Source organism: Peromyscus californicus, unplaced genomic scaffold (genome assembly GCF_007827085.1).
Source record: "Peromyscus californicus insignis strain IS unplaced genomic scaffold, ASM782708v3 Scaffold_19__1_contigs__length_69161282, whole genome shotgun sequence".
NCBI lineage: Eukaryota > Metazoa > Chordata > Mammalia > Rodentia > Cricetidae > Peromyscus > Peromyscus californicus.
In genome coordinates this window covers 5,032,564-5,046,537 of record NW_026294491.1, presented here as the reverse complement: position 1 = coordinate 5,046,537, position 13,974 = coordinate 5,032,564, and the positions used below count along the sequence as shown (strand labels likewise).

At 54.8% G+C, this 13,974-nt stretch overlaps 2 protein-coding genes across 4 annotated transcripts in view; both read left to right on the top strand.

The window, feature by feature from the left end:
• Nucleotides 1–407: 407 nt before the first annotated feature.
• On the top strand, nt 408–13,699 carry Tulp1 (TUB like protein 1). 3 transcript variants are annotated; one of them, XM_052743850.1, is made up of 15 exons: nt 408–454; nt 571–622; nt 963–1,044; nt 1,141–1,290; nt 1,654–1,788; nt 2,588–2,683; nt 2,792–2,925; nt 3,197–3,286; nt 6,410–6,415; nt 6,501–6,671; nt 6,782–6,894; nt 8,645–8,759; nt 8,839–8,937; nt 10,914–11,085; nt 13,250–13,699. In XM_052743850.1, the coding sequence occupies exons 1-15, from the start codon at nt 408–410 to the stop codon at nt 13,381–13,383; spliced, it is 1,596 nt and encodes a 531-aa protein (XP_052599810.1). In that variant the 3' UTR covers nt 13,384–13,699. The 3 variants fall into 3 exon arrangements, with proteins under 3 accessions (XP_052599810.1, XP_052599811.1, XP_052599812.1); XM_052743851.1 differs by lacking the exon at nt 6,410–6,415 and adding an exon at nt 4,335–4,340 and having other exon boundaries at nt 1,141–1,293; nt 2,792–2,911; nt 3,168–3,286; XM_052743852.1 differs by lacking the exon at nt 1,141–1,290.
• Tead3 (TEA domain transcription factor 3) overlaps nt 13,568–13,974 on the top strand; it is a 20,162-nt gene continuing 19,755 nt past the window's right edge. The window contains exon 1 of the mRNA XM_052744169.1: nt 13,568–13,718. Within this exon, the coding sequence (XP_052600129.1) occupies nt 13,568–13,718 (151 nt within the window). The remainder of the gene's footprint in view (nt 13,719–13,974) is intronic.

Below are 13,974 nucleotides of genomic sequence, written 5' to 3'. Positions count from 1 at the left end.
CTCAGGAGCCTTGAGAATTTTGACTTCCAGGCCAGCCTGCACCGGGAGACCCTGGCTACACAGGGAGACCCTGTCTGGGGAGTTGGGGACATCATGGAGAGGCAGGCTAGCCCTTTACTCTCCAGCACCCCTCCCCCACCGCCACTGACAGGGTACACAGGGAAGTGCCTGAGTTGGGTGGAGGGTGGTGTCCTGTCCTTCAGGCTGCTGTGCTGAGGAGAGCTGGGGGTGCAGACACTCCCCTCAGTGGCGGAGTCCATGGGCTGACGCGTCTTGTCCTCAGAGGTGAGTCCCTGTGGCCTCTAGCCTGAGCAGGTGGGGAGAAGCTGAGCTGAGATTAGCTAGTGAGGAGGAGAGGGACAAGGCACCGGAGAGGAGGAGTGGCTGTGACAGGCGACAGGCTCACCATGCCACTGCAGGAGGAGACCCTCCGGGAAGTGTGGGCCTCAGACAGGTGGGAGCCCCCACACCGTCCCATCTGAACCCCAGGCCCCAGTTCCAGGGCCACAGTAGCGGTGGGGAGGCGGGAGAATGCAAGTAGGGAACAGTCCGGTTCCTTTGTACCCTCAGTGGCCATGAAGAGGACTGGCTGAGCCCGGAGCCCCCGCTGCGCCCCAAGCAGGTCTGTCACCGGGTTTAGGGTTTGGAAAGGAGGCACAAAGGGCCCCCCGTGGTGCGCACAGGAAGGTGGCTGTAGGAGAGAGATCCTCTCGCCAGCATCTGCGGCTCTCTACCCGGAGAGTTTAGGAGAAGAACCGGGGTTTAGGGCATGGGGTGCCCAGGAGGACTTGGGGGGCTTTGGGTCTTGGAAGTGACCATCCTGCGTGTATGGGTCATCCACACTGAGAAGGGGCTGCAGCACCCCTTGGGTTAATCCGAGGCTATTTCTGGCGAACCCAAGGGATTAGAGGGGGATGGGAGCCTCAGAGTCCCCTTCTCTCCCCGTGACCCCTATTCCACAGCGACCCACCCAGGGACAGAAGTTGAGGAAGAAGAAGTCCGAGACCCCCGAGTCTCCGGGATCCAAGCCCCGCAGAGCTGGAGGTGAGTCCTGGGGGTGCACCGGGAGGGTGTGGGCAGGGGAGGCCGAAGGGGGGAACCTCCGGGACAGGACCCTGCTGAGCCCCACATCTGGCCCAGCTGGGCGCAGGAAGCTCGAGGAGCCGCCGGCGGACCCCGCCGAGGCGTGCGCTGCGCCGACAGTCTACGCCAAGTTCCTTCGGGACCCCGAGGCCAAGAAGAGGGACCCCAGGGAAACCTTCCTGGTTGCCCGCGCCCCAGATGTGGGAGGCGGTGAGTGAGACACAGGAAGCGAGGGGCAGACATGTGAGCTGTCCCGGGGACGCAGGAGTGACCACCTGGGCACCCAGCCCAGGGGTGGGTTCCCTTGTTCTTTCCCTGTTATACATATGGGGAAACTGAGGCAGCAGGGGCCCAAGCTTTTGTCTTGAGCTACAACTAGTAGCCAAAGTACCCCAGATGGGAACAACAACGGTCAGGAGGGAGGTGACAAGGAGGCAGAGCGGGGGTGGGGGTGGGGGTGGTGGGGGGAGTGCTTCCCACAACAGCCCCCTGCAGGAAGGGCTTGAAGCCTGGCAGCACCCTGCGGGCACTGGACCTCTGAAGCCTGTTACAAGCGTATTCTGTCCATAGAGGAGGATTCGGAGGAGGATTCAGATGACGATGATGAAGAGGCGGAGGAAGGGGGGAAAAAAGAGAAAAGCTCTCTGCCCCCCAGGAGACCACCCAAGGAGAGAGAGAAGAAAGCCAAGGCCCTAGGCCCGCGGGGTAGGTGCAGGACTGACAGGCAGAAAGAGTCCCCTGAGGGGCGGGCGAGACCCCAAAGCTCCCCAGCACCTGGTGCAGAGTGCCTCCCCGGCCTTCTCTCTCTGGCGGTCTCTAAGGAGGTCAGCTCTCAAGGCTGCTGCATGCTGCCAAGGGTGCACATGGAGAAGGAGTGTGTTTTCTTTGGTGAGCTGTTGCTTTGACGTGATGTGGATTAGCGTTACAATTTGTTTTGTTTGTTGTTTTTTATTTTATTTTATTTTTTTCAAGACAGGGTTTCTCTTTGTATCCCAGGCTGTCCTGGAACTGGTTCTGGAGACCAGGCTGGCCTCTAACTCAGAGATCTGCCTGTGTCTGCCTCCTCCCGGGTGCTGGGATTAAAGGCGTGTGCCACCACCACCTGGCTAGCGTTATACTTTTTATTAAGTAGACAAAAGTAAAAAGAAATCTGTGGCTAGAGGCAGTGGGCTCCAGGCCTGGAAGGTCTGGTAAGAAATGTGTAGGATGCTGGGACCTGGTCTCTGTGGAGGGGCAGAGGCTGAGAGCAGGGCGTGGGGAGGGTCTCTGGAGGAGAGCCTGGCGGAGCATCAGGGGCTGAAGTGACCGCCTGGCATCCGCTCACTCATTGCGTCGATGCCTCTTAAGCTGATTCCTAGCCAGATGGGTTTTAGACTCAGAAGAAAGAACATCAGATCCACAGACCACAGAGTTCCCTGTCTGGCTCTCAGCACTGTGGGGACTGGAGGCTGGATGAGGGGGTTAGAAGGTAGTCCCCAGCCCCCCCCCACCCTCCTATTCCCAGGGGACCTAGGAAGCCCTGAAGCCCCCCGGAAACCACCCCGCCCCAAGAAGAAGGAGGCTGGGGAGGGCACCAAGCTGAAAAAGGCAAAGAAGAAAGGTAAGCGGGGTGGTGGACACTGACGGACAGATGGACAGACGGACAGTTGGTGGACAGGGGGTGCTGGGTGTATTGAGATGGTGACCCCTTCTTGTATCCTCTCTGCAGGGGCTGGGGAGACTGACAAGGACCCCGCGAAGAGCCCAGCAGCCCCAAGGAAGAAGATTCCAGCTGCCATGTTCCTGGTTGGGGAAGGTGGCCCGGCTGAGAAGGCTGTGAAGAAGAAAGGTACGTGGCTGAAGGTGACAGGAACATGGACACGTGTGTGCAGTACCACAGAAGGAGTGAGGGCGAGAGCCGGACCATGTGGGGACATCCTGACACTCCTGCTCTGACAGCTGTGTGGCCCCAAGCAGGTGGCCTTCCTGAGGCTCCGATCAGAACCTTTTTATGGCCCTGGAGAGGATTACAGGGAAACCTGGGTGTTGGGAACCCCTGGCCAATCAGGGCAAAGGGTCTTCAGCCTCTCCCCCTCCATTCTCAGGGCCCTCCAAAGGCTCAGAGGAAGAGAAGAAGGAGGAAGAGGAGGAGGAGGAAGAGGAGGACGCTGCAGTGATGAAGAACAGTAACCAGAAAGGCCGGGCGAAGGGGAAAGGCAGAAAGGTTGTCACCGAGGGGCGGGTGTGGGGGACTTTGGGGGTGAGGACTTGGCTCCCCATCTATGATGGGCACAAGGCCCAGGGACATGGGGTTCATGGGGACAGAACAGGCATAGCTCAGGCCACCCATGGACCTTCCACACTCTGTTGTCCAGACTTTCCCTCTGCAGCACAAACATCAGGCAGTCCCCAGCGAGAGAAGACGTGTTAAAATACCCGGAGGCTGAGCAACCAGCATCAGGGCTCTGAATTTGGGGAGGGTGGAGGTGGGGGAATTGGAATGGGATAAGGTCTTGCTCTGTAGCCCAGGCTAGCCTGGAACTCCAGATCTTTCTACCCCCACTGGTACTGGGATTACAGGGGTGAGTCTATGTCTGGCTTCTGTTAGGCACACCTTATACACCTTTGGGGACACTGAGTGGCTGGGAGTTGTCTAGCAGGACCAGCCATTAAATACTTCCACTCCGCTGCTCTGAGTTCATCCCTCAGGACCTCTAGCCTCCCAGCCAGGAAACAGCCCTAGATCCTCGTGCATGCAACCCAGCATAGGGAGGTGGCGGCATCAGGATCAGGTGTTCAGAGCTAACCTCAGCCACACTGTGAGCTTGAGGTCAGCCTGGCCTGTGTGAGACCCTGTCTCCAACAATAAAGCAGGGCTGGAGAAATGGCTCAGCAGTGGGGTGCACTTCGCTTGCCGAGGAACTGGGTGTGATTCCCAGTACCCACATGGCGCCTCACCTTTGGAAGTCCAGTTCCAGGGGATCTGATGCCCTCTTCTGGGCTCTGGAGGCACCAGGCACACACATGGTACACAGACGCACAAGGAGGCAAAACACTCATACAAAGAAAAAGTAAATATTTAAATAAAAATAACCAATTAATCCCTGGCTGCCAAAGGCTCCAGAATCTTCCCCGAAGCTTAGAGTCCATCCTGATTTGACATCTGCCAATGTCAAGACATGTCGCTAAGGACTTCGTATGACAAGCTGTGCACACACTGCTACAGAGACAAGGAGGCCTGGCTGAGAGTGTTAGGACTCTCCTCTAACAAGAAAGTCGTACAAGAGCCAGCCCCCGGCCGAGCTTTGTGGGTTTAATAGTTTGTGTAGGAGTGGCGGATCTTCAGGGATGGATTCGCATTGACTAAGATCCCTGCCGCTGATGTCCCCGGTGTTTTATCCCTGGTGGAAATGGCCTTCCACACAGCAGGTCTTTGAAAGTCACAGGTGTAGAAATGTTTGACTAAGTGACAGTGACTTTTCTCACCTTACATTCCAGGCATAGTCTGTGTTTCCCAAGTTTCTCCTGGAGCAGGCTGGAGTACAGTCAAGATGGCCATTTGCCCCTTGGCCGAGAGCCCCAGGCTGTGCTTTCCCCCCCCCACACACACACACACAGTGTAGAACTGCCCCAGGCAGAAGGCTCCTCAGCCCTCAACAGATAACATTGAAGCCTCAGGTGCTGAAGCCCCCATCCTGATAGGTCAGTTGCCCTCCTGAGGAACTGTCCCCTCACAGAGCAGCAGGAGAAAGGGCACCAGGTCTCACCCTGCCCCCTTCTGTAAGCGAAGTGTTACTAGAAAATTCTCCAACAGCAAAGTAAGCTGACACATTCATGAGTCAGCTGTGTCTGTCTGTCTTGCTGCGTAACAAATGGCCTCCAAGCTTTAGTGTCTTCAAATACGGAGCCAGCTTTTCTACTTAATTTCTTAGTTTCTCTCTCTCTCTCTCTCTCTCTCTCTCTCTCTCTCTCTCTCTCTCTCTCTCTCTCTCTCTCCATAGATAGATAGATAGAGAGATAGATAAATAGATAGATAGCTTTTTTTTTTTTTTTTTTTTTTTTTTTTTTTAGTTTTTCAAGACAGGGTTTCTAGAGATCCGCCTGGCTCTGCCTCCCTAGTGCTGGGATTAAAGGCGTGTGCCACCACCACCTGGCCCTACTTAGTTTCTAAGGGTCATATATCTAGAGACAGCTCAGGGTGTCACACAAGGCTGTAGTCACCTGAAAGGCTGGCTAGGAATGGACAGTTCATTTCTAAAGTAGTTCAGTCATGGTTGTGGGTTGGAGACCTCTCTTCCTCTCCTGTAGCATTGGCATGACCCCAATTTCTGTATAACAGGGACAGCTACCCCTGTGTGTTAATGAGAATGCGAAGAGTCAGTATTTGGAGAGCTAGGCATGGTGGTGCACACCTCCACTCCAGGCACTGGAAGGCTAAGGAGGATTGCAGTGAGGCCAGCCTGGGCTACGGAGTGGGTTTGAGGCCAGTCTTGGCCTTATAGTGAAACCCTCTCTCGAATAAAAAAAATAGGGACTGAAGAGATGGTTCAATGGTTAAGAGCATTTGCTGCTCTCACAGAGGACCTGGGTTCAGTTCCCAGCACCCACATGATGGCTTATAACAATTTATAACTGCAGTTTCCAGGGGATCCTGTACCCTCTTCTGGCCACCAAAGGCACCAGACACACACTCATGTGGTGTACAGACAGACATGCAGACAAAATACTCACATATATTACAAAAGAACAAAACAAAAGCAAAAATACTATCACTACCACCACAGGGCCAGATGTGGTAGGTAGCTCATAGCTGTTATCCCAGGACTTGGGAGGTGAAGGCAGGAGGATCAGGAGTTTGAGCCCAGCCTCCTCAACATACTGAGTTCAAGGCCAGCCTGGGCTATATGAGACTCTGTCTTTAAAAATGAAAATGGGATTGGAGAGATGGCTCAGCAGTTAAGAGCACTGACTGCTCTTCCAGAGGACCAGGGTTCAATTCCCAGCACCCACATGGTGACTCACAACCGTAACTGCAATTCCAGGCGACCTGACACTGTCACACAGACATAAATGCAGGCAAAACACCAATGCACGGAGAATAAGAACATATAGATTAAATCTGTATGTCGTATGCAAATGAAAACAGGAAAAGAAGTTGTAGCCGGCGGCGGACAGCCCCTAGTGGTGGAACCTGAAATCAGACTGTGACTGATGGAGCTCAAGCTGAATAGTCATATTAAATCACAGAATTCCAGAGCCTTCTATCTGAGGTTGCGCTGTGCGGGTTGGAGGCGCCTCAGCTCCCATGTCTGGATGCTAGACCTATCTATCTCTTTTCTCCCTCCAGAAAGCGGTGAGTGATGGCCTGTCCTGCCTGGGGTGCAGAAAGGGACCCATGGTGTGGGGTGTCCTGGCTGATGCACCGTCTGCCCGTGCAGAAGGAGGAGAGGGCCCCGTCTCCCCCTGTGGAAGTGGGTGAACCCCGGGAGTTCGTGCTGCAGCCGGCGCCCCAGGGCAGGGCAGTGCGCTGCCGGCTGACACGGGACAAGAAGGGCATGGACCGCGGCATGTACCCGTCCTACTTCCTGCACCTGGACACGGAGAAGAAGGTCCTGAGAAAGGGGCTGGGTGTGTCTAGGGCTGGGGGCAGTGGCTAGGGCCTCCCTGGTCCCCCAGCTCCATCTGCCTCACTCAGTCACCTCTGACCCGTTCTCCGCAGGTGTTCCTCTTGGCTGGCAGGAAACGCAAGCGCAGTAAGACAGCCAATTACCTCATCTCCAGAGACCCTACCAACTTGTCCAGGGGAGGGGAGGATTTCATCGGAAAGCTGAGGTTCGGCTGTGCTTCTGGGCCACTGGCGGCAGTCACTTCTGTCCCACTGTGGGTGGCAGAGTGTCCCCCACATAGGATGCTCCAGAGACATCCCTCAGCCTAGGGCATCTCACACTCCGACATGCATGGATCTCTTGGGGACCTGGTCTAGATGGTTTTGTGGGCTTGGGATAGGCCCCTGGCCTTGCATGTCAGCATCTCCCCCGAGGGGCGGGGACTGCGCAGACCTGACCAAGGCTCCTCCGGCAGAGATGGACTCTAGCTCCATGAGGCAGGGCCAGGCCTGTAGCCCAGCTCCCACATAGCGTCTTCTCAGAGGAGGTATACTACTGGGTGTGGTGGTACACGTCTGTAATCCCAGCACTTGGTGAGTAGAGAAAAAAGTAGCAGGAGTTCAAGGTCACCCTTAGCTGTTTAAGGAACTTGGAGCCAGCCTGGGCTACATTAGCCACCCCCTAAGAAAGAGGAGAGAGAGAAAGAGATGTAGCTCAGTTGATAGAGTATTTGCTTAATCAGGTTTGATCCTAGCACCACATAAACCAGGTGTCATGGAACACATCTGTAAAACCAGCACCCGGAGGCAGAGGCAGGAGGGTCCACATTAAGGCCAGCCTGGACTACATCCTGAGACACTGTCTCAAAAGCAAACGAGCCGGGCGGTGGTGGCGCACGCCTTTGATCCCAGCACTCGGGAGGCAGAGCCAGGCAGATCTCTGTGAGTTCGAGGCCAGCCTGGGCTACCAAGTGAGTTCCAGGAGAGGCGCAAAGCTACACAGAGAAACCCTGTCTCGAAAAACCAAAAAAAAAAAAAAAAAAAAAAAAAAAAGCAAACGAAAGCGATATTTACGGAGTGAATGAACAAGTGAAGGGAGGCTCCATGTGACCAGGCAGGCTTCCTGTATGGCGCCTCAGCTACCCACTAGTCTGAAAAGACTTATTTACTTCATTTGTGCATTTAACAAACACTATTTGGGGCCCGCCGGTGCCTCAGGCACAGTTCTAAGCACTTTTCCAATATTAACCAGATATTTCATCCTTTAATCAACCAAACCAGAGGAGGATTAGAGCTCTGATGATTTACAGGTGGGAAAGCTGGGGTCCAGCGAGATGGCCCATGGGGTAAAGGTTCTTGTCAGCAAGCCCGATGACCTGAGCTCAATCCCTGGGACCCACATGACAGAAGGAGAGAACTGATTCCTGAACGCTGTCCTCTGACCTCCCTGTGTGCATGGCCACACATGTACATTCATTAAGTCAACTTTCAAAATAATCCGCTCAAGTGGGACCGTTGAGACTTTCCTGTTTCCTAGGGCCACACAGATGGAGACAAAATTTGAATGTTTTTTTTTTTTTGAGACAGGGTCTCATGTAGCCTAGGCTGGTTTGGACCTCACGATGTGGTGGCAGATGACCTTGGATTCCCAGTCTTCTGCTTGCACCTGCCAAATGCACAGTTACTGCCCCCCCCCCCTGCTTTTCTTGCAGCTGGGGATTGAACCAAGAGCCTCGGGCATGCAAAGAAGTGCTCCACCACTGAGCCCCGCAGCAAGGCTGTCTCAAAATAACCATGATTAGTAGTAATTTCAAAAACTCTCCCTTCAAGGGAAGCCTGGATCGGGGCACATGACACGCTGACTCCCAAGGCACACACTGCCCCTTGCTCTTGAACTGGGGGGGTTATGGGAAGGGTTTTGGAATGAGAGGTGGGAGGTATCCTTTTGCCCTGGCTCAACTCTTTTCCCACCCTCAGGTCCAATCTCCTGGGCAACCGCTTCACGGTCTTTGACAACGGGCAGAACCCACAGCGCGGTGGCGGAGGTGTGGAGGTGGGGAGCCTGCGCCAGGAGCTGGCAGCTGTCGTCTATGTGAGAAGCCACCCTCCCCACCATGCCAGGCTCTCCTCAGGTAGGATGCGGCCTGACGTCGTCCGTCTCTCTCTTTCAGGAAACCAATGTTTTAGGGTTCCGAGGACCCCGACGCATGACGGTCATCATCCCCGGAATGAACTCGGACAATGAGAGGGTCCCTATCCGGCCCCGAAATGTGAGCCTCCACCTTCCTACCCCTTGTCCCTGGGAGCCTGGCTCTCTACTGACCCACTCAGGGAGATCAGGGCCAGGAACTCAGCCTGCCCACGTGAGTCTCTTGAGTACACTTGTCGCAGTTTCCTCCGGTCGGTCACTTGTGGAATGGACTCAGGTTCTCTGTCGCTGAATTCATGCCACGCATGGTGGCACTCTCCTGTAACCCCAGAAGTTGGGAGGTGAAGGCAGGCAGATCAGTAATTGAGGGCCATCTCTAGGTACACATGGAGGGTTCTAGGCTAGCCTAAGCTACTCGAAACCCTGTCTCAAAGAAATAAAGAGCGCTGGAGAGCTGGCGAGCTGGCTCAGCAGTTAAGAGCACACATTGCTCTTTCAAAGGACCTGAGATTGTTTTTGTTTTTGTTTTTTGGGGGACGACTATTGTTTCGGCGGCAGGGTCTCACTATGTAGTCCGGACTGGCCTTGAACTCACAGGGATCTGCCTGTCTCTGCCTCCAGAGCACTGGCGTGAAAGGCGTGAGCCACCGTGAAGCAATGTGATCCCTATGAGGCTGTAATCAGGGCAGGAGGTAGACAGCAGACAGTGACGTGATGAATGAGCAAAGGGTGAGAGAAGGGAGAAGGTGGTAACTGTTACGGGATGCCAAGAGGACCAGAGGGGGCAGCTGAGGCACATGCCTGTCATACGGTTTCAATATCAGGCCTCAGTGATGCAAGGTGAGGAGTCTTTAGCGTCTGGTATCTAGGTTTAGGGCAATGGCATCCAGAGAGGACAGCCTGTGCAAAGGCCCTGGGGCAGCAGGTACCTGATGGGTTGAGGATCAGTAAGGTGACCATCATGGATAAAGAGCTTGAGGGCAGAGGTAGTTCTAAGGGGCACAAGGGTGCCTGTTTAACTGGCTTTTGTTCTGAGAGAACTGGGAAGTCATAGCAGGGTTCTAAGCTATGACTTACAAGGTTCAAGGAATGACACTCTAAAGAGGCCAAGCTGGAGTATGTGCAGTGTGGAAAAGAGGGGAAACTGCCCTGGGTTCTGTCGCTCTTGCAGGCTGGGTGAGCCTAGGATTTCAGGGACCCATTGGTCTCTGGCATGTCCCATGCTCCTGGGTGACTGATGAAAATAATACCCCTGTCAGCTGCCCATTCATCCTCCCTGCTGGGAGGCCAGGCTGTCATTGGAGGCCAATCTGGCTAGGAAGCTGGGACTTACAGGTCCTAGTCGCTACTTCTAAGTCCAGTGAGTAAGAACCCAGGTCCAAATGTGACACAGCACAGAGATCAGAATGCTACCTGCTGAGCCAGGGTGATTCACCTGGCAGGCACTAGGTGCTGGGTTCCATCCCCAGCACCATGAAAACCAGGCATCATGGTTCATGCCTACAATCCCAGCACTCAGAAGGTAGAGGCAAGAGGATCGGAACTGTAAGGTTATCCTCAGCTACACAGGGAGTTTGATGCTAGCCTGGGCTATGTGGGACCCTGACACCACACACACATATAATAATAATAATAATAATAATAATAATAATAATAATAATAATAATAATAATATAAAGGGCTTGGAGATATCTCTGTCAATAAAACACCTGCTGTACAAGCAAGAGGACCTGAGAGGAGATCCCCAACACCCATGTAAAAGCTGGGCACACTGGTGTGTACCTGTAACCCAGCACTAGGCGGGAGGAGATGGGTGGATCCCCAAATGCATTGATCACCCAGTCTAGCTCAATCAATGAGCTCCAGGTTCAGTGGGAGACCAGAGCATGAAGAGTGGCACATAACTCCTCCTGGGTGCCAACTGAGCCTTTCCGCTCTCTGCCAGCGCATCCCCAACAAGACCCGTTCTCAGCACTGCCCTTCCCTCCCCGTGTCTGCTGACACCCTCTGTGGACATCGCAGCACACACATCCTGGCCCCCTGAGCGAGCCCGGCCGCCCCTAACTGTCCTTTGTTACCTCCCCTTGGGCACCCCAGTCCAGCGATGGGCTGCTGGTTCGCTGGCAGAACAAGACGCTGGAGAGCCTCATCGAGCTGCATAACAAGCCGCCCATCTGGAATGAGGACAGTGGCTCCTACACCCTCAACTTCCAGGGCCGGGTCACCCAGGCCTCCGTCAAGAACTTTCAGATTGTACACGCTGATGACCGTGAGTATCTGAGGGTCCTCTCTCTCTCTGTCCTTCTTGACTCTGGGTTGGGAAGGGGCTCAGATAGTCCAGGCAAAAGTCTTGGGGTTCACTAGGACGAGTTCGTGACCTAGCGTTGACCAGGACCCTTGGGTAGGTGCTGAGACATTCCCGGTGGTATCGTGATGAGGAGAGGGATGAGCTGCTGGCATCTGGAAACCACCCAGAGTCTAACTAACCCCTTTGTGTGGAGTAGGTGGTGGGGCCAAAGGCCGCACAGTGGAAATGAAAGTTAGAACTTATTGTGTTCAAGATAATTGTCTTAAAACAAGGTCTCGCTATATAGTCCTGGCTGTCTTGAACCTTTCTATGAGGACCTGGCTAGCCTCGAACTCACAGAGATCCCCCTGCCTCTGCTTGGATTGAAGGTATGGCCACCATTGCCCTACCAAAATAGAGGATTGTCTTTTGCGCGCGGGGTGGGGCCTTTTCGTTTTTCAAAACAGGGCTTCTCTGTGTAACATATCCTGGAAATCTTTGTAGACCAGGCAGAGATCCCCCTGCCTCTGCCTCCCAAATGCTGGGATTAAAGGGATTTGCCACCACATCCAGCAAGGGTTATCTTTTAAGAACAGGGATTGTAGCCGGGCGATGGTGGCGCATGCCTTTAATCCCAGCACTCGGGAGGCAGAGCTAGGTGGATCTCTGTGAGTTCGAAGCCAGCCTGGGCTACAGAGTGAGATCCAGGACAGGCACCAAAACTACACAGAGAAGCCCTGTCTTGAAAAAACAAAACAAAACAAAAAAACCCCCAAAAAACCCTCAACCAACCAACCAACCAAACAAATAAACAAAAACAACAGGGATTGTTAGGGCTTTGGGGGGAGGCATACACCACTACCTTCCATGTCTGTGTGTGCGTCAGGGGACAATCTGCAGAAGCCACTTCTCTCCCCCCATCAATTGAGCCCCAGGAATCAAATTCAGGTCGTCAGCCTTGGCAGGAAGCTCTAAGAGTAGGGGATGGAGACCATGCATTTCTAAATGTCCACAACTTGTTTTTTAAGATTTATTACTTTTATGTGTGTGTGCCTACATGAGTTATGTGCACCTTGTGTGTGCAGGTGCCCACAGAGGCCAGAGGGTGTCAGATCCCCTGGAACCAGAGTTTCAGGCAGTCGGATGGGTACTGGGTCCTCCCGCAAGAGCAGTAAGTGCTCTTAACTGCTGAGCCATCTCTCCAGCCCTGTACATCCTCTCACAGACTGCCCCTGAGGACTTACTTAGGGGGTCTCCAGAGCACAAATGTCCCTGTCACAGCTTGGGCAAGCGGTCCCACCAGTACTGTACAAAAGACTCCAGGGTCAGAGAGTTGGACCGGGATCATGCAACCTCCACCCCATTCTGTCCCAGAGCTGTCCCCAGTATCTCATGTCCCCTGGCCTTGGGACTTTTCAACAGGCCAGTTCCTGTGGGAACCTGGTCTGCTACCAGAACAGGGTAGAGGGGTTTTTGTTTTAAAGCAGCTTCCCATTCCTACCCACGCTGGGAGAGAGGTGCTGAGATCCAGGCTGGGAAGCCTGTTGGGTGGTCCTGCCTGTTGTCCCGGTGACCAGCCTGGTTCTCGGACTCAGGACAGCCAGAGCATTTGGATTAGGAGCTCAAGGCCAGCCTTGGCTATACAAAGAGAGAAGGGAGAGAGGGAGGGAAGGGTGGGGGAAAGGTTGATTGATTGAAAGTGATTGGAACCGATAGCTCTCGGAGCAGGAGCGGCCTGAGTCTAGTGGCAACTTGGGAAGGAAGGGAACACCTGGTTAGAGAAGGACCTGAACCAGGGTCGAATGTGGGCCTTATGGACTGGGGGCTGGGCAGAGGAATGAGGCCAAAAGACAACAGAAAAGTCGTGAGGGAAGGGTTCTGGTTTGGTCAAGTTTGTTGGGCTCCTGGACTGCTAGATTACAGGTTTGCAGTAGCCCCGGGCAAACCTGATAAGGTGGGGCTCCTGCCCTGAGGACTTGGTGTGGCAGACCCTATACAGGCGAGGCTCGCTGGATGACACGGAAAAGGGAAGGCGGCCCGAGGCTGCCTGGGGGCTGTGACTGCAAACCAAGGAGAAAGACCTCCCGGTGTTAAGGGGTTGCTTGCCAAGATGGGGTCCGAAAGTCACCCCATTGTCTCTTCACAGCCGACTATATAGTGCTCCAGTTCGGTCGGGTAGCTGAGGACGCCTTCACCCTGGACTACCGGTACCCGCTGTGCGCCCTGCAAGCCTTCGCCATCGCGCTCTCCAGCTTCGATGGGAAGCTGGCCTGCGAATGACCCCGCAGCTCCTCAGCGCTGAGAAAGCATTCAGTTGGGGGTGGCAGGGTCCCTCTCCCACAACCCCCACAAAAGGGCTCACCCCTCCGCCTCTCGGTGACCTCCGCGCACCCCCAGCCTAGCACCAGCCAGGCGGAGCTGCTCTGACCAGCTGGGATGGAGATGAACATCTGGTCGCACAGCCATGCCTGCCTCGCCCCCTCCTCCCCAGTCACTTCCTGCCCGGGAGACTAGTCAGATGTTCGAGGCCTCTCCGGACCCGCGCTGGGGGAACGGAGAAGCAGAACCAGGGACCCACATGTTCAATAAAGTCACATCCCGGACTGAACGCAGCGGTAATTCCTGGATGTCTGCTTGTAGACCCAGGTGTCCACGCGTGCTCTGAGCTTGCTTGTCCCCTTCTCCCGTCGTCCTATCGATCCTCGGCGGGAGCTCAGGGTCGGGCCCCCGACTCTCCAGGCGGCAGGGCGGAGAGGGAGGGGCCCCAGAGGTCCAGGAAGAGGGAGAAAGGGAGAAATTCGAGAAACAAGCCACTCGGGGAGAACCAGACAAACCGGGTCCGGGCAGGGCGGAGCCGGGTCTGGGGCCCCG

Coding starts and splice junctions, on each gene's coding strand:
- Tulp1 (XM_052743851.1), top strand. CDS start 408: ATGCCACTGCAGGAGGAGACCCTCCGGGAAGTGTGGGCCTCAGACAG. Junction 455..570: donor GAAGTGTGGGCCTCAGACAG/GTGGGAGCCCCC, acceptor TTGTACCCTCAG/TGGCCATGAAGAGGACTGGC. Junction 11,086..13,249: donor GATTGTACACGCTGATGACC/GTGAGTATCTGA, acceptor GTCTCTTCACAG/CCGACTATATAGTGCTCCAG.